This window comes from Drosophila miranda, chromosome XR (genome assembly GCF_003369915.1).
Source record: "Drosophila miranda strain MSH22 chromosome XR, D.miranda_PacBio2.1, whole genome shotgun sequence".
NCBI classification, from domain to species: Eukaryota; Metazoa; Arthropoda; class Insecta; order Diptera; family Drosophilidae; genus Drosophila; species Drosophila miranda.
The window spans coordinates 4,441,919-4,466,432 of NC_046674.1; the positions used below are offsets into that span (position 1 = coordinate 4,441,919).

The window sequence follows — 24,514 nt, forward strand, 5'->3', positions numbered from 1 at the left end:
TAGAGATAGATATTCATCTTTTTTTTTTTGGGTGTCTTTGTTGGTGCCAAAAAGTCAAAAAACATTCGCACTTTGGAGTCAAGTCGATGGGGCAGCAGCAGCAGCAGCAGCAGCAGCAGCAGCAGCAGCAGGAGACATAAGACATAAAACACAAAACACAAATATATATGTATGTACATATATGTATATATTTGTGACCATTTCCATGATTGACCGACACGAACGTCTGTGTGTGTCTGTGTTTGGATAAGGATATGGTTTGTGGATATAGTGGTGCTGATATTCTAGGGGATTTTTTGGGGTGGCATACGATAATGTATGACCATGTCTTTCTGTCATTCATTCAGACTGTGTGTGCGTGATGAATAAATGATGCGCTTCACATTCAAGTTTCAATGGTTCTCAGCTTTTCTCTCCCTCATACTTTGTAGTCGAAAGATAGAGAAGGAACAAGATAGAAAGAGAGGAATGTGTCTGGTATTGGGGGGGAATAGAAAGGTATATTAACTTTGTGAATGGGAATGTTAAAAGTTTCCTCGGAATGGTAGCGAAATGATTTGGAAACTTCTGCGGGGGCGGCATTGAAATGCTGACAGATAGTCTTTCGGATTGAAATAGTTGGGGTTCTAGAAAGTTTTCCCCTAGATCTGGCAATGGATATTTATAGCTTTTGGATTGTACGATACTTCCACTAATTAAACCAATAATTTTCATGGGAGTATGAGTGTTGAGCATCGAAACGAAAACAGAGGCTGGGACGAGCTTAAATTTTAGGATTTTCTGGGTTTCTGATTGGGAATAAATTTCGATTAAAACTGCTTTAGTTTTTCTAGTGTTTCCTAGGTATTTTTATGCTATTTTGTTTAGTATTTTCGGGTGTCTTATAGTATTTTCTAGTTATTTGGTATTTTTCTAGTATTTTCTGATATGTTCTTTCTAATTTTCGAGTATTTTATCTAGTTTTTTTTTTATTATTCTCTATTGCATTAATTATAGCATTTTCTTTGGTATTTTACTGAAAGTGTTATTAAAAAGGGCTGACACTATCTTGGCCTCTATTAAACCATTCATGAATCCTGATTTATCTGCCTTAAACCTTAATAAAGAATATCTTTTGCAAGATATGTCTGTCCCCATATTAATCCCACTTAAGCCACAGATAACCTTTATCCCGAGCCCTGCCACCTCCACTTAATCAATAGATAACCCAAGACCTTAAGCGTTTCCATTTGCCTCGTAAGGATAGGCGGTCCTTTCTGCCTTCATTAACCCCTGACCCTTAACCCCTTGATTCCAGCCATGTGTTGCCTAATACTCGTACATCTTTGGGTGCCATAAAAATGTAAATTCTACAAATTTGCCACGCACAAGCGAACACCATAGAACACCCACCATGCAACTCAGTGTGGCCTCATCAGTGGCATCCTCTTTATGTACTTTTTTTTTTTCGAAATTTTATTTGTTTTTGCTTCTGGCATTGGGCTAATGCTTAACCCTCGTTCCACCCACGGAGGAGCAACGAGACGACTGTCGTCCCTCTGTATCTGGGCATTGTGCAAATTTTGTGTATTTAATGCAGTGCCAAAATGTTTGACTTGGCAGAAGAGGCATAAACCCATGCCGCATGCCCCATCGTGCAACCCTCCTCCGATCCCCAAAACCCCACTTGGCAATGTTTACGCTTATGCTAATTTTTGGGTCCATTCCATGCATTATGTGTGCCCCGCACTCTGTGTGTTTTCCTTCTCTATGTATCTCTGTCTCTATCTCCGTCTCTATCTCTGTATTTATGAAGCAAAATGTTGACATTTCAGCATTTTCCTCATACAGAAAATAATCTCTGTCTGCCTTTTTTTTTGCGATTGGCTTGGATCATATGAGTTGAACAGGTGCCCCTTTTGATGTCTGCCTGGTATTCCATTTGTAACTCCTGCAGATTAATTGCACATAAATCTGAATGCCAGAATGCAGCGAAGCTCAACCTAATTGGGACAGCAGGCAGTAGGCAGCAGCCGTCGCAGAAACATCATCCTCGCATCAGCATTAGAGCCCGAGGAGAGGCATTAGTATCATCCTCAAATCAGCATTAGGAGGGAATATCAGCAGAATCCTCTTCAGCAGGAGTATCAGCAGAATCCTCGTCTGATTCCGTATCAAAATCATGGTGTATGCCTCATCAGAAACATCATCCTGCCTGCCTGCCTGCCTGTTTGCCTGTTTGCCTGCTGCCTGCCTTCCTGCCTGCCTGCTGCACTAAATGTCCCGACATGAATGACATGCAGATTCACTTAACTCAAATGCCTGTCTCCTGATGTCACCCCATCTGTGGGTGGTGGCCACGCGTTGGCAGAGCTTTGAAGCAACTAATTAAATTCCAGGAACTGCACGGAACGGCATGGCATGGCACTCCCACTCCGCCTCAGCCTCTGATCTACCCTTTCCTTCTAACTTAATTTACTATGCAATTCTACTGCTGCAATCTCTGCCTGATGGTGCCCTTTCTGCTCTGCTCCTCCTTCTCCTTCTCTGTGTCGGCCTTCTCTGCTTATTGTTGTTGTTGTTGTTGTTGTTGTTGTTGTCATTTGTGGAAATTCATTTTCTCATAATTTAGTTGGGGATTTTGCATTTGTGGTTTTGATTTTGCGGTTGGTCGAACTTTAAGGCACGCAACCAAAACCCTTTTCAAATCATCAGAATGCACAGAAAAATGTTAATTGGCGGATGAAATTACTGACTCGGCGCTGGCATGTGATAGTGTGTGGAATGATGTGGTTGGGGGTGGGGGGCTGGGGCCACCACAGTGGGTAACTGTGCCACATAATTAACCATAATATTTGTGCACATGCATCGTCAGTTACAGCAGCACACGTGTGTGCCGCAGTGGCCGCCAGAGTGCTGCCAACTTGCCATAAAACATCAATGTTCTGTGCCGTGATGCTCCCCCGAGAGCATCGAGATAAATGTTTATGCGGGTTTTGTATAACAAAAACATCCTCTCTGTGTGTGTAATCATTTAAATTGACAGCTGAAGGAGATTTCATGGAAATGGCAGTGGTTTAATTAGATTTATAGATACCGCCATAGACAGAGCTGGCCGACATGTTCTGCGCCCTCAAATAAGTTGGCAGCTCTGTTCTGACTCGCTTTTGCTATAAATTCGTCTCTATATGAAAGCCTTGACGAAGTTTGAGTATAAATATCCATTGAAAGGTTGAGTGAAGAGAGCTGCCAACTCGTTTAAGGTATGAATAGCCGCGTTCTATCATTCATCATGTATCAGGTGTCATCTATCAGGTTTTGGATGCTCGTTAGCGACTGTGATACATTCCTTACTATCGCGCAGAACCTATCGATATTGGTTTCGAAGTTTCGCGACAACAAATGGGAATAGTTCTTTGAAAAACGAAGTGTAGAGCTAAATTCTTAAGCTAATGGGTCCTACTGTTTCTACTGGAAGTTCCCAGAGAAATTACTAATCAGCAACAATCGCCGAGTGGGATTACAATTATGACCTGAAGGATTAAATTAAACTGCAGTGGCTAGGCAACGCCTTGCACGCCCTCACTCTTTCTCTCTCTCTTTCTGTCTCCCTCTTTCACACACTCTTCGTCGTGCAATGTGCGCCCTTTGGCGGTGGAGCGCCATACTGACTGCGCATCGGATTATATGTAAATGTGGAAACGCGACCCTTTCTGACACTAATCATGTGCGTCGGAAGTCCATCACTGTTCCCTGATCAACTTGATATCTTTGAAAAAAAAAAGCTGCCATACCGTTGAAAGGTAGTTTTTTGTGCCCTTAAGCGCTCTTTTCAGTTGGCAACTGCCAACTGGCAGCCCCATGGTACACTAAGCTCCTTTCATGCTCCTACTTTATGAGTCACAAATATTATAATCCCCCAAGTTGCAGTCATATATCTTTCACTAATTGCCCCGCTTAACTGCAGTTTCTTGTGCTCCCTCGTTTTGATTGCTTTGAAACCACACATTTATTATTTATTATTCATTATGACACGCGCCCCATTCTTCCTGTTTATGTGTGGGTTTTTTTTTTATATATATCATAAACTTCTCGCACCGCATAAACGCCAGGCCAGTGGTCGGTCCAGTGGATGTCAACGCGTTTTATTGGCAAATCAAAAGCGACCGCAAATGGCAGCCCACACACAGAAAGTACCTCTAAACGTAGCCCCCGTGCTGTGTAACCATCACTCCCCCTCTCTCTCTGTATAACCCCTTGCTTTGGCTCTGGTTTTGGCTTGCGGTCAGTGGGTCCTACAACCCAACGGTCCTCTGGTCCTCTGGTCCTCTGGTCCTCGTCGGTGTTGGTCAGCAAACAAGCGTGAAATTGCACAAAAGCCGTGACGGACTCTAAGCCACGCAAAAAAGAAAAAGGCAGGCAAAAAAGTCGTGAGAAAAACCCCCAACCACAGGAAAACAGCAGTAAAGGCAATCAGACTTGCGGGCCTATGGATGTTTTTCCTCCATTTTCCTTTGCCCACGCCTCCTAGGTATCTCTCGCGTGCAGCCTCAAAGTATGCAATGGATTTTTCACATGCGAGTCCCCGGGATGGCAGGGACTCCCTATGGCACCATTTTGTAATTAATGCCCCTTGGATGGATGATGTTTGATCTGCGGCTCAAAGGCAGCAGCCCCACCCCTGCCGAATAGAGGAAGGGGAGGTGGATTTTTCCACTGGCTGCTAATTAAATGCATACAAATTGTATGCTGCACACGCTAATGATTCAATTATCTTTATTAGTTCCTTCCTTTCAGCCCCACAGAGTACTTACTACAATCACGCAATGCTAAATATGTGGGCACAAAACATCTTCAAGGGGCATGCAGGCAGTATACAGCAGGCAGCATGCAGCAGGCAGTGTAGTGTGTGGCATGCCTCTTGTTTTAATTAAAACCCATTCGAATCGATGGCCCACGTCCATGGGCACGTTTTAAATTTAGCACCAGAGGCGGGCAGCCAGAGCGAGTCCTTGGAGCGAGCACTCACTTCATTAAAGAGTGCCAAAGCGAGGGAAATTTATTTTGCATTGGGATTGGGCATTGCCTGCATTGCCATATCGAACGTGCTGAGGCCAAATGGAATTTGAAGTGCCAGGGAAAATGGCGAGAAAATGGTGAAAAAGGGTGCAGCAGCACCACCAGCAGCTGTCGCACTAAAATGGATTGAAGAGTGGAGGATGGTGGATGGTGGATGGTGGATGGAGATGCAATGCCGGGAAATGGGTCAATCGAAATGGTGAAACTGTTATGGGATCAAAGGGAAACAAACGATCCCAAGGGTACATGTGCATGTAAACTTTTCAAAGGATATAAATGAACGGGTAACATTTTAAGGACTTCCGGAGATGATGCGCTCCCAGCAGATGCATAAAAGATCGTCTCTTCTATTGGAATTGGATTGGTAACACCCCGATGATGGTGGGAGTTTTCCAATGACAATAAATTGCTGCAATGTAAAAAGTGGCCAAAGACAGAGTCCATCTTTCGGAGGCTAAACCTAATATATTTGTTTCTGAATGGACTTAAAGATAAAATACCATTTCAACCAATGGAATTTCTCGAGCAAATTTAAAGACAGAAGCATCCCATAATCCCATTGAATTATGTACAAGTCTCAGAGATATAATATCCATTTAAAACACCAAATGTGCCTCGACGAAAACGTTTTTCTTTCATTCGAGAGGGGAGTAGTAGAGCTGTGCTTATAGAGAGATTAAGATTGCGTAAAAAAACTTGTCTATATTGCGTTTCTCTTGCAAATACTCAACAAACTGCATCAGAAATACCTTTACTGAGAAAAAAAACTGACAATTAAGTTTCGAAAGCATTAAAATCCAACGAGAATCCAGGAGAGTGCCAATCCTAAGGGGTTTAACTGCTGCCCAGGGAGATTTTCTCGGCAATTCTAGCAATTTGGAAATTGAAAATTCCCCTGAACAGCAAACACAATCCCCGGCACTTGTGTTGTATCCTGCTTAAAGAAATTACTTTCTGCCACCGAGCTGACAATCGGGCTGGCTCTTTTATTTGTGTCGAGTTCAATCAATGCATCAGAGCAGCTACTTAGCTGCCAGCTTCAAGCCGTGCCCCATGGCCCATGCCCCATGCCCCATGCTCGATGCTCGATGCCGTCTTCTTATGTTGGAATTTATTTCATTTCTATTTCATGCAATTTTTATGCATTTTTCTATTTATAAAATTGCTGGCAGCGCACACACAAAATAATAAAAATGCCAACGAGGGGCCAAAAAGGAAGTGCAAAAGAAAATAAAACTAGGGGAACAAAACTGAACATAAAATGCAAGCGGCGGCATTTTGCAGTTACTTCTCTCTCTCTCCCTCTGTCTCTCTCCCAGTGCCATTTTCCTTTCTTTTTCTTCCCGGTTCCCCCCCCCCCCCCCCCCCCTCTGGTTACCGCTAATGCTGCCCGCTGCAGCGTGAAAATGCAGCGTGAGAAACCGAAGCAAAGTGCAAACCAAAGCTGGAAAAAAATAGCAGGCAGGCACGGCCTGGGCCTGGGCCTGGGTCTGGGCCTGGGCGCCGTGGCGTGTAAGTGTTGGTAAACGTGGTGCAAAATACCGTTACTGCCGTGGCATCTATAGCGAGGGGAATACCCCTTCTATTCTGCCCGGTTTTCTGCTGTTGCTTTTGTTGTTTTTAGGTCACCAATGCAGTTGTCGTTGCCAGAGGATGAGGATGCCACTCTGCCTCTCTCTCTCACGCCCTTTGGTTCTTGTTGTTCTTGTTGCTTGTTTAACAAGTTCGAGTGCATCGCATTTGTGAAAATTTAAAAAGGCATCCTAAAAGGCATCTCCCATCCCCCCCCCCCCCCACTCTCGTATGTGTCGCTGCAGCCACAAAAAACCCCCGAAAGCAAAACAGGAGCGAACTTTTCTGAGGCTGTCGCTGACACCAAAATGCACAAAAGGCACAGCATCCAAACGAGCTAAGAATGTGTGCGGTTATGCCAGAGAGAAACGATTGAGAGATACCCTGTATGAATAGATGTAGATCCAAGCAAATGGAGAGCTTCAACAGGCTTTGGGAGAGTCTTAAGATGGGGAAACAAGGAATCCCATGGACTAGCTGAGTTCTGGAAGACTTGTTAGTCCTTTTCTATCAGTAGTAAAGCGTGTGTGCCTCGACAAAGACGTTGCAACTGGTGCACAGACCCTGTGAAACTGAGTAGATCATACAAATGTCATTCTATTCGAAAGTAATCAAAGTATACTTAAGATTGCTTGATTTAAAAGTGTTTAAGGCTGTGTTTTCCAACAAAAAATTATTAAAAATATGGTCTTAAGTTTGAGGCTTTGAATACAGACTGTTTGGAGGGAATCCCAAGCTTTAAATGACTCTGAAATGGAATTATAATACTCTTAATTCTAATGAATTCTGTTTTGTTTGAAATATTTCTCTGCAATCTCTAAACTATTACATATATCGATGGAGATTGCTTAGCATATATTCCCTTAGATACTCCTTGAAAAAGTTTACTTAACAATGTGTAAAAGGGTTTTGGGAACAAGGGAATGTTACCCCAGGAAAGGGAAAAGGAAAAGGCTGCTGCATGGGGCAGAAGGCAGGAGTCGAGTAAAACAAAACGAACAGCAAACATATTTGACATTTGCATACGAAAAGTGTCAAAAGAAGCAAGAAGCTATATAAACTAACCCATACAAAGACAACGCTCACACATACACATAGATAGAGAAGCAAACACACACACACACACAGACAGACAGCAACCACTTCCGCAATGCTTTCTCTCTTATCATGTTCTTTGCTCTTTTCCACCCATTTTTCCGGCTCGGCACACACACACCACACACCACACACCACACACACATACGAACACACAGGAACGCTACAAGGCTGACATTAGTCTGGCGATACAACTGCTGCAATGCAAACCGGATAGTTTTGTGGCCCAAAAGGTGTCATCGGTGAGTCACCCAACCCCCTCCCCACCCACTCCTAATACATCCAATCCCCCCTTGCAGTACCCCACCGAATAATATATGTCTTTTTTTTTGTTGGTGTTGCAGCTACCCATCGATATCCAAGCCAAGGTATCGGCCTACATGCGACTGGAGACCAACTCGCATTCCGACTCCGAGTGCAGTAATAGTGGTGTGGGCGTGGCCACCACAGCTTCCTACAAAGTGCTTCCGGCCTCCGATTCGCCGCCCCCAGCGGCCTGTCCCTTCCCGCCCACAGCGATGGTCTATTCGATGCGGGGACTCGGTAGGTGTTAGTAGACCATGCCTTGAACCTTATCATTTTTTCTTAACATTTTTCTGTTTATGTTTCCATTGAATGTACCCGGTACGCGGAGAGTATAGGGGTAGAGTACCGGGTATCGAGTAGAGCCGCGGCCCTTGCCGTGGCTCGCAACGGTAACGTTTTTATTGATTTTATTCGATTTTATATGATTTTATATGATTTATTTTATGCACATTTTTCAGGGCGAAGAAAATTCCTAGAAAATGATTGATTTTGTGTTTGTTACCTTTTTCTGTATGGAAATATTCGAAATATTCGAGCATTTTCCGCTTCTAAATCATAGATATGCATTTTGCAGAAATATTCATTCATTTTACGGCTTGGAAATAAGAGAAATTCCTGTATTTTCTTTTTGCAGCTGCATTTTCATTTGATTTTTGCATCATAATTGAATCCCTTCCACATCATTATGCACTGTGTGCATTGTCATTCATAAAGCCTTTTGGTTATTGTTCATTTACATTAATTGCCAGCAATTTCATTCAATTTTCCATGTGTTAACTGTGTGTATGTGTGTGTGTGTGTGTGTTTTTGTTATTACTGTTTTTGATGCTGCTACAATTTCCATCTCAAATTGCCATAAAATAATTTTGTGCCATGTTTTGTTACGACTGTGTGTGCACACACTCTCTCGAAAGAGGGTATTATGATTTGGAAGAGACAGTTGGAAGCCAGAGATAAACCTTAAAGAATATACTTATAGTTTAGACAAAGAATTGGCGGAATCAAAGCATTATTTCGTTGCCTACTTCTATGGAAATTTTCTGTTCGACATGTCCTCTTAGACAGGCTCAATAAATCCTATAACTTCCACAGAAATAATCAGTACAATGAATCTTTTCCTGCATGTATCGTGCGTCATGCGGCAGCACCCCTCGGGTTCATAAGACAATCCCTCTGGCAGAGTATGTAATGCATCGATCTCGTTGGTTGGTTTTTCCGTCTGCTACAAATATTTTACATGTTTTTCCGTGTAAACTTATGAATTGTTAGAACCAAATGCATTTATTGTAACTTTTATGCCACGAATTTGTGCAATATTTGTTTTGTTTTTATGCGCATTCTTGTTTATGAATATTTTCTATGGCAAAAATATGCTTTTTGATAGCGAAAATGATGTACAAATTAGTACAAAAGCATATTAGTCTTTGGTGCTAACTAAAACTCTGCATTTAATTATGGTTAAATGAAAGTTTTTAATATGATTAAACTTAAATAACGTAAAAGTTTGCATGGGAAGAAAAGTTCTAAACAAATATGCCTCTGCGGTAATAATGAAGGATATATTATGAAGGATACTTCATTGAAGGATACTCCGAAGTTATTCTTCGAGTGCCCGAGAATTCAACAACAACAATAGTCGCTGTTCGACTCGAATCTCTCTTGTTGGAATGCTCTGATATAATTTATTTCTTTAATTTTAAATTAAATTAATTAAATTATGATTTGAATTGATATTTTCCACCAACAAACGTTGTTCAATGGCTCTACTACAGATATGTAGATGGTGAAACATCTTCCGATTTCCTCATAGAACACACCAACTAATTTCCCTTCAACTTTCTCCAAACCACAGATGAAACCAATGGCAACAATACGGGCAACAATCCTCAACAGCAATCAACCACAAATAGCAACAACAACAACGCCACCAAGGACACTCTGAACAAAAATAATATTAACAACAATAATTCCAACAATAATCCACACAAATTCAACAACAACAACATCAACAACAACTCCAATGGAAATGGAAATGGGAATGGAAACGGAAATCACACGACAAGTCATTCGATCAATCCCAATCCCGATATGATATCCCCCACGATTATGGCCAAATTCCTGGAGGACGAACTGAAGGCCAATGAGGTGAAGCACTGCGACACGTGTGCCTGCAGCAAGCAGGATCTCCAAGTGCTGGCCGACGTCTCACGTTCCTATACGGTGGCCACCCAGACGCCCCATCAGCTGCCCCATCATCTCCAGGGATCGTCGACCCTCAACGAGCCGCTCACCCAGCTGTGCCTCAGGTGCCACAGTAATCTGAACTCGCCCTCGCGTACGAACAGTCCCTACATGATGAAGCTCGTCAAGTCCAGTGATTCGGTGATCTCCGAGACAAAGAGCTCGGTGTCGGATCTGAACGACATGGACAAACTCTTTACGCCAGCAAAAAAGGATGATCTGATGGTGAATCCCATTCTGGGGCACCATCGGCTGTGCGAGAGGACTGCTGGCGTTACGGCCTCCACGATGATGTATCCGACCACACATCTGGGGGCCTATGCGGCTGAGAAGTATCTCCTGGAGACGAGTAATCTCGGCCAGCTAAGGAATGGCTATCAGAGGAGGTTCCTGGATGGCGGTGGCACCGCTCTGCAGTTGCTGACCAAATTCGAAGGAGGTTCAAGTGCCGCTGCAGGACCCCAAGAAGAGCTGGAGGATGAATCGAGCAAGCCCCTGCTAGCGGGCATTTCGCAGGGTAATCTCCTGGAGGCCGACCAACTGCCACTGCCACAGGTGCCAGTGCAGGCCACAAAGCTGGAGGATGTGTGCGAGCCGTTACCCTTGAAGACAGCTCCTGTGGCAGCTTCAGGCGTGACTTCTGCTGCAGCTGCAGCGGCAGCTGCTGCCCATTTGAAGTCCACCAATTCGGGCAGCGTTCAGAGCCTGTGGAGCAACAAGACCAGCAGCTGTGAAGGAGCCAGAATGTTTGAGACTTTCAATCGGAACCTCATTAAAACCATTAAGGTTAGAAAAGGGGTTTGCCTGCTAGCATTTTCCAGAAAATAAACGCTTTCACTTCTTCCCTTCCTTTACCCTTTCAGGCGGAGAATCCCAAGTATCGAGGACCTCGACTGTGTGCGATGCGGATCCAACAGAACGGACAGAGCAACATCCTTTTGGACAACTTGGAGTCCATTGAGGCCTACAAGCCCGTGATCTACAAGCGTCGCGAACGCCTCTTAGATGAGGAACTCAACGATGGCAAGGACATCATCACGTCGAAGGACAGCAATGCCGCATCTGCGGTGGAGGCATGGCAGGGACCAGCGGCGCCACACGAGAATGTGGTGCTGCAACCCGTACTAGAACCCCTCGTAGAGCCCCAGCAAGAGACTGAACAGGAGGAGAGCAGCAACAGCAAGCGAGCAGCAGGAGAAACAGGAGGAGGAGCCATAGCAGCCGTCAGCAGTGGACCGGCAGTGCACTCGCCCAAGCATTCGGCAAACTCCAGCTCGATGAGCGATGCCATCGACTACCAGGAGAGCGTCCTGCTGCGCCGCCAGCAGCTGAGTCGCGTGGCCGAATGGGTGCAGCACAACACACAGCAGTTGGAGCAGAGGAATCTCCAGCAGCCGCCGCTACCAAGCGACTCCACAGCGGGCACAGAGCGACAGTCCTCGTACTCCACGCTAGATCGGATGGACTCCATTTCGATAGAGAAGCTGTCAATGGACTCGGGCTACAAGACAACGCCCCAGCAGCTGACCAACGGCCCCACGGAGGACTCACTGTCCCCCAAGACGGACATCACAAGCAATTCCCTGCCGGAGGCAGCCGCCGGTGCACCGATGGCCAAGAAGACAGAGCTCTGCACCACATACTACAGGCGGACCACCAGATCGGGACTGCCAGTGGCATACACCACCACTGCAGCAGCAGCCGCGGCTGCCGCCACTGCCGGCACCACTCCAGGTGGGGACTCGCTGTCGTCTGGCTCCGGCTCGGCGCCTCTGATGTGCCCGGAACAGCCCACGTGTGATATTCTCAACTATAAATACTATCCCAATGACACGGACAAGACGCGATCCGTGCAGGCGGAGCTGCACACGACCACACAGCACGTGGACATCGCCCAGATGGAGTACAATGTCAAGCAGTTCCTGCTCAAGCAGAACGAGTGGTCCATGAGGGGCGGACAGGATGGTGCCGCCCAAGGAGCTAATGCCACAGGAGGCGGAGCAGCAGCCATGCCGGGAGGAGTCCGTCTGGTGCGGCACACACGTCTGATGGGACCAGGAGTGGGGGAACGGGTGCGTATGGCCACGCCTGGTGGAGTTGTGGCCGCCCAACCAGGCGCCATGGCGCCGCACAGAACTGAAACGAATTTATAAGAAAAGCGAAGGAAGGGAAGCCAGAAAGAGGAGCACAAGGAGAAGAAGGAGGAGCAGCAGGAGTTGCAGAAGGAATGGCATGCCGCATGGCTGCAAGCGACGAATTCAAAGAGTAAACCAAACTGTATTCTAGTCTAGTTTTTGTGTTCTTTGTTTTTTGTTTGCTACTTTTACGTTCATACGAGTATTCTTCGATCCATATCCATATCCATATGGATCAAGGTATACATATATAATAGAAGGCTAAGCAATGTGCTAGATGTGACTTAAGTTGGGATTAGGGCATCGATCCGATAGGAGCAATGGATGATACTATATGTACGATATATCTAATACACACAAACACAAACTACAACTAGGAATACTGCTTTGTTGCCATAAGATTACTCTGTAAAAGAACTTAGAACTGTTTGTGGACAAGGGAGAGAGAGACAGAGAGAGATATGTAGTTGTGGCACTTGTGGGGATCTACCTATAAGAATGTTTTCCACATTTATTATGTTTCGTATGATATCATTCCGTTATTCCTGGATATTTCATAGCTTTTCTTATGAAATTTCATACTAGACATTTTTGCAATAATATCAGTCGTTTTTCCTTTAAAAGTTGGGTTTTTAAATGACCAAATCTGTTCTAAACATTCTAAACTGGTTTTATAAGAAAGTTCTCTTATATTCCTTAGTTATCCTTTTCAAAGTTCCTATATTATATGTTCATTATAGGATAAGTTCTAAGTGGTTGAGTTTTTAATGAATTTATAGATTGTCTTGTAATATCTTTCCACTATAATTTCTACTCAAACTTTTCCAAGTCTTCCGCTTTTATACTCCCAAAACCACTCTCTTTTCACCATCTTCCCAAAGTCCGAAAGTCTTCCCTTGAACCTGGAATTTCTATGCTTTCTATTTCCCAACCAATGCCACAACTCACTCGGACACACCACAACAACAGCAGCAGCAGCTACACCGAAAGCAAATCTAAGACATATGATATGGTTATTCTTTATAAAATAAAAAACCAAAAAAAGAAAGAAAGAAAATCTCATAACGTAACATTTTATGTGTCTGAATGTTAACCCACAATTTGAAAACCCATAAAAGCTTAGGTTATCAAAGATATATATTATATATGCTATATATACGATACGATTGATATTTGATAAGCGCGTGTTTTTTTTCCATAATTCTAGAATTCCGATTGTGCAATATATATTTTTTTTATTAGCGTAAAATGATATTTTATTTTTATAAAATGCGACCAAAACCAAAAAAAAAAAAGAAAACAAAACAAATAAAACCAGGGGAAACCTGTTTTAATTTTGAGATTTTATTTGAGATTTCTATTGAGCATTTTCTTCAGGCCTAAAGCTTCAGCGCTATAGCTATGAAAACCCGTCGTCTATTGAAAGATATATACAAAAACAAAAAACAAAAAAAAAAACAAACAAACAAAACAAAAAACAAAAGTACTGTACCTTCTTAGCGAAAAAAACACCACACAACTGTACTCAATTCCTGCCCATTAGATGACCTTCATATAGAACCTATAATCCTCTGCTAACTGCTAAATCAAAGATATATATACACAGACGTACACACACACACACACACACAAGCATTATAAACGTATCTGAACAGACATATGATTGTAATATCCCATATATATTTACATGCATCTATATATACATTATACATACCATATATATCATATATATATATACCATATATATATATATAGAATCCAAATCATAATCGTGTATCCAACCCACAAGAAAACCAACCCCAAGAAAACATTCAACGGCTTCACATTTTTCCACTCATCGAAAATCAAACAAAAACAAAAACCAAACAAACAAAAAAAAAACCCAAAAGAATGCCTCGATATTTACTCGATATTTATATCTACCTACTATATATGTATCTGTATATCTATAACTCCGATTTTTTTACCATGTGTCTACACTGAGCGAAATGCTTAAATGGAAATGCTTTAAGACGAATGTTATGTTTGGCCCAATTCTAGCGTAATTTCCTACTCTATCCTTTGCCTGTTAAGCACTCGATCATCCTATGATATTATCGCTGAAATCAAAACAACTTTGGCTTAAGTTTATGAACCAATCTAATGAAAGACTTGTCGTTTATTAAGGAACTCGAATCATTTTCACCCTTTACCATTGTATATCTCTCATGCTTCAGTCTTTGATGCTGCAATCAATGAGCCTTCTATTTGTTATCGTGCGATATGTAGGCCTTCTATCTCTCATCCTTCAATCTTTGCTCTTGCCACCTACCTAGCCCACTAGCACCTTCAATCTTTTATCCCCTGACACCTGTGACTCCCTCAATCTCAGCTCTCTCCTTTCACCTTCTTTCATCCTCCAATCTGTGGTCCAACAATCTTTGCTCCCTTCACCTGGTAACCCCTTCAATCTTCAATCTCCATCGACCCATAGCTCCCTCAATCGTTGCTCCTTTCACCTGTGGAACTCCTGTGCTCAACAAACAAATTATATCAACATTCAATCAAATCCCTGTCCCACGTCCCCATATACACTGCCCCGCCCCCCAATCAGACCCCCCTATACCCCCATCATCTACCCCCTACCACCAAAAAAAACTAACTTTAAGTAGAATCATTATCCAGCTCAAAAGACAACACACAAAACCAGTGCGTAAGGCTGCTTATAAGAAAAGCATTCCCTTAGCTAAAGAATTACTAAAAGAAAGAAAGAAAAAAGAAAAAAAAAAAAATTGAAATGGAATTTCAGCAAAAAAAAAAAAAAAGCTTAAAATATAAAACAAAAAACTAGCTTAAATATTTGGGCATAAGTTTAACTCAAGCTGCGAATTTTAGTTACCGTTTTTTGAAGTTTAATTTGTTCGAAACGTTCTGTCAGATACTTAGCCTTATATCGAATGTACGATGGATATATGTACGAGTATGTAACGAGTATAACGCCTCTCTCTCTTGGTTGAATGTAATCAATTTTTGAGCTATTGAACCACCTTAATGTGAAACAAAACAGACAACAACATCAAAAATAATGAAACAAGAAAACAAATGGAAAATAATTTAAATATAATAAATATGAGATAATTTTTTTTTTTGAATAAAACTGAAAAGTCTTTCAATCAAGATGGGCAATGAAATAAATTGTATATATTTTATATTTTTTGTATAGTTTTTATTTTATGATTTTTATTCGGTTTTAGTCGATATTTAAAAAAAATTCCTGGGCAAAATATGAAATAAATAATTTGTGTGTGTTTTTTGTTGTGTGGCGGCATGCACTTAGAAAACTAAAGAAACATTTTCCTTCATTTTCAATTGAAATCGAAAAATGGCGACGAAAATGGCGTCAGTCGTGTGGGGATCGGATCGGTTGATCCTCTCTTTTGCCTCTCTCTCGCTCTCTAAAGAGCCACTGCATCGACAGCAGCCACTGGCAGGGGCTGGACAATGGTATCGACGAGCACCTCCCGGCCATCGCTGGCATCGTCATTGACCACGATCACCTCGTTGGTGGGAATGGCCTCCTCGAACGAATCATCGATGGCCTCTCCGCTGGCACGCACCTCGTTCTGGTCCTCCGACTCGGGGACAAACTCCGCCACATCATCGCTGGCAGGATCGATCTTGTCATCCACCTCGGGCTTGGCCGGAGCCTCTGTCACTGGCGAGGGCACCACAGCGGGGGCATTCTGTGGGCGGTTGCCGCCCAGGAAATTGATGATGCCCTGCAGGGGATTCTGGTTCTGCTGCTGCTGGGCTGGAGCGGCGGCAGTGGCATTGTTTCCACCGCCAAAGATGTTGCTCACGAACTGCTGGATGGGGCCTGGTGGACGGGGCGTGGTGGAGCCTGGGTTGGTCAGCCCCGTGAGCGTGCTCTGGAACTGATTGCCCAGATTGCTGGCGAACTGCTGGATACCCTGGAAGGCCTGAGTGGTGGAGTTCACCACAGATTGGGCTGCGCTCTGCACTGCCTGCTGGGCGGAGGTGATGGCCTGTGCGGGGTTCAGGAAACCGGGAATTGTGGGCGCCGGCGTGGGTTGGGCGGCTTCATCGGCAGCCAACTGCTGTACGGCTGGCTGCTGAGCCGGCTGCTGGGGCTGGAACTGATTCAGGAACTGTCCAATGGGCGAGTTCTGGATGAGCTGCTGCACAAAGTTCCCCTGGGTGGTGCTCTGCTGCGTGGGCGTGGCCTGGGTGGCCTGCCGCAAGTGGGGCTGTCCATGATCTCCCAGATCGGCCTGATCCTCGACCGCGGGACTGGCATCGACTTCTTCGGCGGGCACTACAACGGTGTCTTCGGCGGGCAGGGTCTTGAGAATGGTCTGGGCCGGCTCTTCGACAGGTTTTGGCTCCTCTTTGATGGCTTCAGCCTCACTGATCAGGGGCTTGATCTCTTCCTCCTTGATCACAGGCTTGATCTCTTCGGCTTTGATCACTTTTTCCTTGATTTCAGGCTTGACCTCTTCTTCCTTGATCAAGGATCTAATCTCCTGCTTGGGCTTGACCTCCTCCAACTTCTCCTGAACCTTGGGCTCTTCAAGGATTGGCTTGGATGCCTCTGCAATGATCGGCTTGGACTCCTCTTTAAGAGCCTCTTCAATGATCGTTTTCAGAGCCTCTTCAATGATCGGCTTGGGAGCATCGATGATGGGTATGGCCTGCTCTTGGACGATCGGCTTGGCAGGCTCTTCCACGATCGGTTTGGGAGCCTCTTTGGGCAGGGCTTCCTCGACGATCGGCTTGGCCTCTTCTTTCACCAAAGCCAGGGCCAATGGCGGCTCCTTATCCTCGATGATCGTCACGGGTATATCGAGGGCCTCCTTGGGCGGCTGCAGCACACGTCCCTGGCTGGCAACCGCCAGGCAGAGTATCACCAAGACAATGGACTTCATTTTTGCAGATCTTCAATGGAAATTCACTCGCGTTTCAGGCGCACGCACACAGGTCTCTCTGCTGTCTGTAAAAAAATCAACGATCACTAGCGCCTCACGGCCGCAACTGTTGGAAATCTGTTTGGACTCTTGGCATTTTATACACCCGCCCCGAGTGCGACGTCGGCGGCGGCGTTGGCGTTGGCATCGGCTTCGGCATCGACTGAGCCAAAGACAAATAACCTGAAGAGCGAGCGGCAGCCGACCGGGCCAAGAGGGGAAGTGCATGCACGGTGGCAGGGGCATCATATCATTGCCAATGTCTTGGCCAATTCTGGTGCTGAATGTCATTGAACCTCTCCATAACCAGGCTCAAGAAGAGGATCCACTGCCACTGCCACTGCCTCTGCCTCTGCGGCTCGAGGTTGAGTTACAAGAAGGAATCGAAGGGGCGGGGCCCTCAAGAAAGGGTCTCTTACAGGGCTTTGGCCAAGAAGTGGTTTAAGAAGCTGCAGACATAATTGGCCTCTCGCATGGAAGGGGGGAGCGGGGGGCGGGCATTAAAAGGTAGTGAGTGGCAGGAGGCAGAAAAAAAAACCCCTGAAGAGGCCATCTTTCTATAGGCATGGCAGTACTTACGAGTGCTTATATGGTTAACCAGAGATTTGCTAACCAAATGTTGATCATCTTGTTAAGGCAACAAAAGAGAAAGAGGGAGAGAGAGAGAGAGAGAGAGAGACATCATTGAAGATCACTCAGTAAGGATTTGAAGTTGAGACTTTGTATTGTTTGTACAGATTTCTAGCGGATTAGCATTGATTTTCTAAGACTTAAGGCGTGCATTTTCTGATCACAATCTATAATATTTGAAGAAGATATGTGGAAGAACCTATGGAAGGGATTCCCTAAATGTATTTTAATGACCTGCTATCGTTAGGTAGAAATCCCTGTTGGGGTGCCATAAAACCACGCAGCTGGTGCTATTTACATATACGATCCCTTACTTAAGGAAAGATAAGCTTAGATATAGGTCTCTTTGACTCTTTTCGTGTGGGAATCTTTGCACTTATAATCCTTCAAATTCGATTTTCCACAGCAGAGACCAGACCTCTGAGATCTCTGAGATATCTCTGCGATATCTGATCATGTTAAGCCCCTTCCGTTCCAGCAACACGGCAAACGACAGACAGACACAACACACTTTGTGTTTTTCACTCTCATTCCTTGTTGACTCGATTTCGATCGGCAGATTTTTCTTGTTTTCTCCACAAAGAAACTCTTCTCTTTTGGTTGTTTCTTTTTCTTTTCTTGGACTGCGTTCTGCTTGAAAGTTCTTCGGCTGCTGGGGCCTTTGGTGGCTCTGTCTTTGGCTCTTTTGGTGACCAAACCCGTTCCCCAGTCTCGTCTCAAAGATGGGGCTTTGAAAAACCTGCTCTGTCTATTTTTAGACTCAATTAGCTTGCAACGATGGTCTTTGTGGATGCAGCATCGCATCTCTTCTTAGGAGATGCGTTTTCACCCATTCTGGGTTAATAATTCATTAGAAATGCACAAAAAGCCATTCAACGCCCACAAAAACACAGACTCTTGAGTGGCCCAGGCGGGTGCAGGGCCTGTGCCTGGGGGAGGGGGGCGGGGAATACATGTTATACTTCTATGCAAATGATGGGGATTTAAATGTAAGTAAATGGGTCAATCGATTGGAAGAGAAAATTGTAGGAAACGTAAAGCTCTACGCCGCCCCAAGTTTTCTTTTTGGAATCCATGGATTTGATGTATCTCCCTGCCCAGAACAGAACCCGTTCTGAAGGAAGGTACCCTCTGAAATCTCTGCGCAAAAAAAGGGCATAAAAAACAGCACAGAGAGATCTCAGATCTCCTCAGATCGAAGTCGTCTGCTAAGGACATTGACTTGTTTTATTTTTTTTATGGGGCCCCCTCTTTCTTTCAAATTGATTTCCGAACAAGTTTGCGCCCAGAGACCCGAACCAACCCAAATCTCATAATTTGGGTTCTTAAGTACGGATTTTTATGGTTTTTCTGGGATTTCTTTAATTGTTTTTTTATTTTTGTTTTTTGCACGCGTTCGAAGATCTCATTTGCTCGAGTTTCGACTCCAAAATGTATGCGTTGTATTATGCAACAAACACACATGTAGACGTTTTTTTTTGTTTTTTTTTTTTCTGTTATCGCACCCATCGCTTGGCTTGTCTTGGGTCGCGAATCGCCTGTCGAATTAACACCTTGCTCACATACGTAGCATACGTAGCAGGTGGGCGACGACGCTACTATGCCCGCATTGGGGCGTGGCCCCTACTAAAACGGTGGCAACTTTCACTCAACAATCGTGTGGAATAATAAAGAAACAGCAAAAACAGCAACAAATAAAAGTACACTTCACATGCAAAGTGGGTGACAATCCAACAATCGATGGGGGTGGAGTGAGGAGTGAGCACGGGAGTGGGGGTGGGGGTGCTGCGGAGTGCTTGACAGAAGTAGGCAATCTCTCGTCATCCAACAATTACCTCACTTATCAAACGTCGCGCACACTTGTAATATTTGTGTCATTCATGTTTTGTCAAGGTCACAAATACAACAACAAAAAAGCCTAAAAAAATTATTTATGAGTGAAATTGTGTCATTTTTGCAAGTGTGCAAGGCTGACGAGCTTTCGCGAACGAATGGATTGATTTAAGGGAAATTTTAGAGTTCAATGGGTCGAATATTGAAAGAAGCCTCCATTTTATTTACTAAAATGACATTTAAATCCTCGAAATATTGCGCCAGTTCTCTTGGGAGCTCCGATCTCAGTTTTTGTTCAGATAACACTAAATTGTCAGATTTTGCATTCGAAATTCAAATTCGAAACCTCAAAATGTCTAGCAAGGCTTGAGTTTATCACTCTCTTCTATTTCCCGCCTACCTACTGATCTATCTTTATATTCTTGCGACACGCTACATGTTTTTACACAATATTCTTTTTCTGCTTATTTTCCTATAATTTACCATTAATTTTCATACGTTTTTGTAAAACAAATAAACATCATTAACAAAATATTTATGTAAATATTTGAATTTAAATTTGAAAAAATTAAACTGTCTGGCAGAGCCGTGGCTAGCGCCATCTAGCAACTATAAAACAAAACCAAGTTCTGTATATTTTTTAATGATACGGCAACGCCACAGACACCTTGCAAACGCAAAGTGAGACACAACAATGAGGTGGTGCTGGTATTTATTTTTTGATCGATTTGATCAATTAAAATACATTAAATTATATTAAACATTTTATCAGCCTCCAAGCGATCCATTTATCTGGCAGCGCGGCGTAATATTTTTCATCATTCTGGCAGCACCCGGTCATAAACGATAAAAGATATGGAATAACTAACAATATTTTATCATCTTCTTTGTGTAAACTTAATCTAAAATTAACATATATCTAAGAAAATTGATTCATCAATTGGATAAAATTATGTGTTTGTGGCTTGTAATATTAAACCAAATATTAAATCAAGGAATATTTCAAGGTACATTAACCCATTGTCGACTAATTTACGGTATATTTTAAAATCAAACCAAAATAAAAAAAAAAACCATAGGGAAAGGAAGAAGAAGAAAATGCATTAGCTGGTGGGTTGATGTGGTGGGGAGGACGAACATCTGTTCACCTGACAACACGCAGACACGCGGCGGACAGAAGGCGACCGGCATTTTTAAAGGTATATTTAAGAACAAAGGGTATAGAAACTTCCACACGCAGAATTTTTTAACTGCGCCCTCTCAAATCGAACTTCCGTGCATCATTTATTCCAATGGCATTTAAATCCTTGTCGCTCATTCACTTCAAACAATTTATATTTGGCGCTCAAGTTTGGTGGGACTTGCTCTCTATTTCGTGGTGGGAAATCATCTCTTCGTGGAGGGATTTTTCATCTCAGCACTGTCCCATACTCCCGTTTTCATACGTCCTATGTTGCTGGCAACATTTAATTTGTATGGGATTGAGCAACGTTCTGCATCCTTGGGGAAATGGATAGAATATCTCCAATGTATGGAAAAACAAGTAAGTCTCTGTTTTAAAGCTATCACAATGATATTTTGTTTATTGTCCTTTTACGGAGACCAAGAATTACTATCGGGATCAGGATATATTTACAGGAAATAAATCAAATGCATGAATAGGACTAATAAAAATCAATCTAGGTAAATGTCTTTATATATTAAGTTTTAAAGCAGCTTTTAATACTGATATCTAATACATATATAAATTCTCGTTTTATATAAAATTAACGAAATAGGGTATACAAATGATCATACAGCAGAGTCTGCTTGCCGTTACTTTGTATATGTGTGTGCATGTGTATGCCTTTTTTTTTTGTCTGTGCTGTGGAAATCTAGGGATGGCAGCTGCGCCTAGTGATGGAATGTTTTGTGACTATTTTTGAGCAGATTTTTTAAGCTTTTGATAGTCACCAAAGAAGTGGAATAAAATTAGTAAAAACTAATGTAGACAAGTAGTTAGAAATTTACTAAGGAATAGTTTCATTGCTGAATACAAATGTATTACAGTTTTGGAAAATTGTAGGGTCCAGAGATATTTTGAGATATACGTTTTATAGTGAGATCTAACAGAAGTGCGGATACTAAATTTGGTTACTCTAGCCTTAATAGTCTCTGAGATTTGTGAATGCCTCAGATTTTCGTCTTTTGCGGGGGCGGAAGGGAGTGTGGCAAAATTTTGAAACAAACTCGTCTCGGTCCGATATCTTAGGAGTGTGGATACCAAATTTGTTGCTCTAGCTTTTATAGTCTCTGAGATCTAGGCGCTAATGTTTTACTCTAAGCAAAGCAGCCTATGCTACGTGTGTGTTAGAATAGAATGTGAATATATATACTTTATGGGGTCGGAAACGATTCTTTCTGGACGTTACAAACATCCATTTTCCCCACAATTCTAATATACCCCAATACTCATATTGAGTATCGGGTATAACAATAATATAATTGCACACTTTTTTCCTTATCTTAAGCAGGTTGATTATAAATTATAAAAATTATGTAAACGCCGTCGGTTCTCGACTTTTTTGTTTATTATAACTAAAAAAATGATGTATCTAAATATACAATATAAAAAAAATATATATACATATATACTAAAATAAATATGCATAAATATAAATGGAATTGGTTTTACATATATTTTAAATAAATTGTCAATCGCGCGCTTTCCGATGGGAATGTGGAAAGAAAAAATTTAGATGCCGGTCGCACCTTGAATACTCTCATGGATAATTATTCAAATATAAAGTCTGTGTTTTCATGATAAGAGGCCTATTTGAAAACTGGAAATACGTTCTAAGCTATACTGTAACTGCAAACGGTATAAAACACGAAGCCCACAGTCGTGAGTACGATTATGGCAACCACATGCAGACGGCAGTGCTCATCCATCGGGAGAGCCATAGAGCCTTAAATAGCTTTATGGGGAAAACATCGCCAAAGCTGAGACCTCCGCCGCTCCGAAGGGAGAATTGTGCATGGCCAAGTATATGGGAAAATGGTGTCGCGGTTTTTCCATGGAGCTAGTGGGTGATGGCTATCCCAGCATCTTGTTTCTGGACTATGGAAACATTGTTCCAATCCATGTGACGGAAATACGTGGATATCCGGAGCAATTAACATACCCCGTATTGACTACGGAATATGTTTTGATGGACCTGCCCGAAGAACTCACCGATGCGCAGGCTAAACGTCTCGAGAAACAACTGGAAGTAGGTGCAATTGTGACCGTTGATGAGATTGTGGAGAACGAGGAAAACAATTACTCGCTGCGCATTGAGGGGTTGCAGAAACTTTTATCGTAAAAGACAACTATTACTATATTTGTAAACGGCAAGGCAAGGCCCTACCTTCCATTATTTACAGAATATCTGTATTCATCTATAATCAAAACAATGCAGAAAGCATCCAAAGAGTTGTTCAACAACAACGTGAATTCCCAAACTTCATGTTTTAGGTTTCATTTACTTTTCATTTATGTTTTTCTTTATGTAAATGCTACTGAGGCTCTCTAGACTATTGCTGAGAGACGCATCCTGCAAAAAAAGACAAATAAAGTGACAGCTAATATTGAACGAGCACAAGTCTTAGGGCTTAATGTACGAGCAGCTATTTGCGACCAGGGCTGTTTTCAGAAGACTGGGAGTCGACATTAAGAACCCCAGCTTTAAAGTTCAAGATAATAAAATATTTTCGATTTACGATGTTCCACATTTGATTAAATCGCTAAGGAACATTGTCCGAAATAGAAATCTTTATACCCCTAATGGCGTTGTTTCATGGAAAATAGTCGAAGAACGAAGAACGTATGAAATCGATTCTAGAAATTCAACGCGACTCTGCCCGAAATTAACAACAAAGCATATATATCCAAATAGCTTTGAAAAAATTAAGGTCAAATATGCCACTCAAGTGTTTAGCCATAGTGTGGCCGCTGCTCTTCGAACAATTTTTAGTTCTGGAGGCTTCTTAAAGTGCAAAGAAAATGCAGAAGCGACGGCTACATTTATTGAAAAAATGAATCGATTATTCAACTGTCTAAATAATCATGTCCTCTACGATAAAAACCCATTTAGGAGTGCACTGTGGAGATAATGTTTTTTATCCCCAATCGGCCGACTAATTATTTCGAATTAAATAAAACTCGGCGCAGAAATAAAATTATGATATGTTCTTTAATGCGTGACATCCAAATTGCAAGTGTGGCTTGCCTGCCCTTTACATGAGTGACATAGACATAAGTAACAAACAAAATAAGCGGCTGAGGGCCAAGAATTAGGTGCTGTTTGGCAAGCAGCTAATCGGCTGGGTTCTGCTCCGAACAAGCATTATAAAAGATAATGTGTCAAGTGAGTCGGCATCAGAGTCTAAAACTTTTGATGACGATATCTTGATTTCCACTAACGAAGATGCAGAGCTAGAACTTTCTATAGAAGCAACAGATTTAAGTATCTAAGACGGTCGCTATCCAGTCGGCTGAAGTGATACCAGTGCTGCCAGATTTTTAGAGTCACCATAAGCTAGCACCATGTATGCGAATATACTATATTCAGATTACAATACTCCAGGCGAGACGCGATTGGGAGCATTATTTGGTTTTCAGGTTTTCAGAGAAGTCGGTCGTCAGCTCTAGATTTTTGT

At 42.8% G+C, this 24,514-nt stretch overlaps 2 protein-coding genes across 4 annotated transcripts in view; one reads left to right on the forward strand and one right to left on the reverse strand.

Moving 5' to 3' along the window:
• LOC108153227 overlaps positions 1 to 15,211 on the forward strand; it is a 43,493-nt gene extending 28,282 nt beyond the window's left edge. For 2 of the 3 annotated variants that reach the window (XM_017283057.2, XM_017283059.2), the window contains exons 3-6: positions 7,884 to 7,967; positions 8,070 to 8,274; positions 9,884 to 11,058; positions 11,136 to 15,211. In XM_017283057.2, coding sequence (XP_017138546.1) covers positions 7,884 to 7,967; positions 8,070 to 8,274; positions 9,884 to 11,058; positions 11,136 to 12,425 — 2,754 coding nt within the window. In that variant the 3' untranslated portion in view covers positions 12,426 to 15,211. The remainder of the gene's footprint in view (positions 1 to 7,883; positions 7,968 to 8,069; positions 8,275 to 9,883; positions 11,059 to 11,135) is intronic. The other variant, XM_017283058.2, reaches the window with a different exon arrangement.
• A 474-nt stretch (positions 15,212 to 15,685) lies between these two features.
• Positions 15,686 to 17,445, reverse strand: LOC108153405 (20-hydroxyecdysone protein). The gene has a single exon (XM_017283399.2). The coding sequence runs from the start codon at positions 17,330 to 17,332 to the stop codon at positions 15,842 to 15,844; it is 1,491 nt and encodes a 496-aa protein (XP_017138888.1). The 5' UTR covers positions 17,333 to 17,445; the 3' UTR covers positions 15,686 to 15,841.
• Positions 17,446 to 24,514: the final 7,069 nt, after the last annotated feature.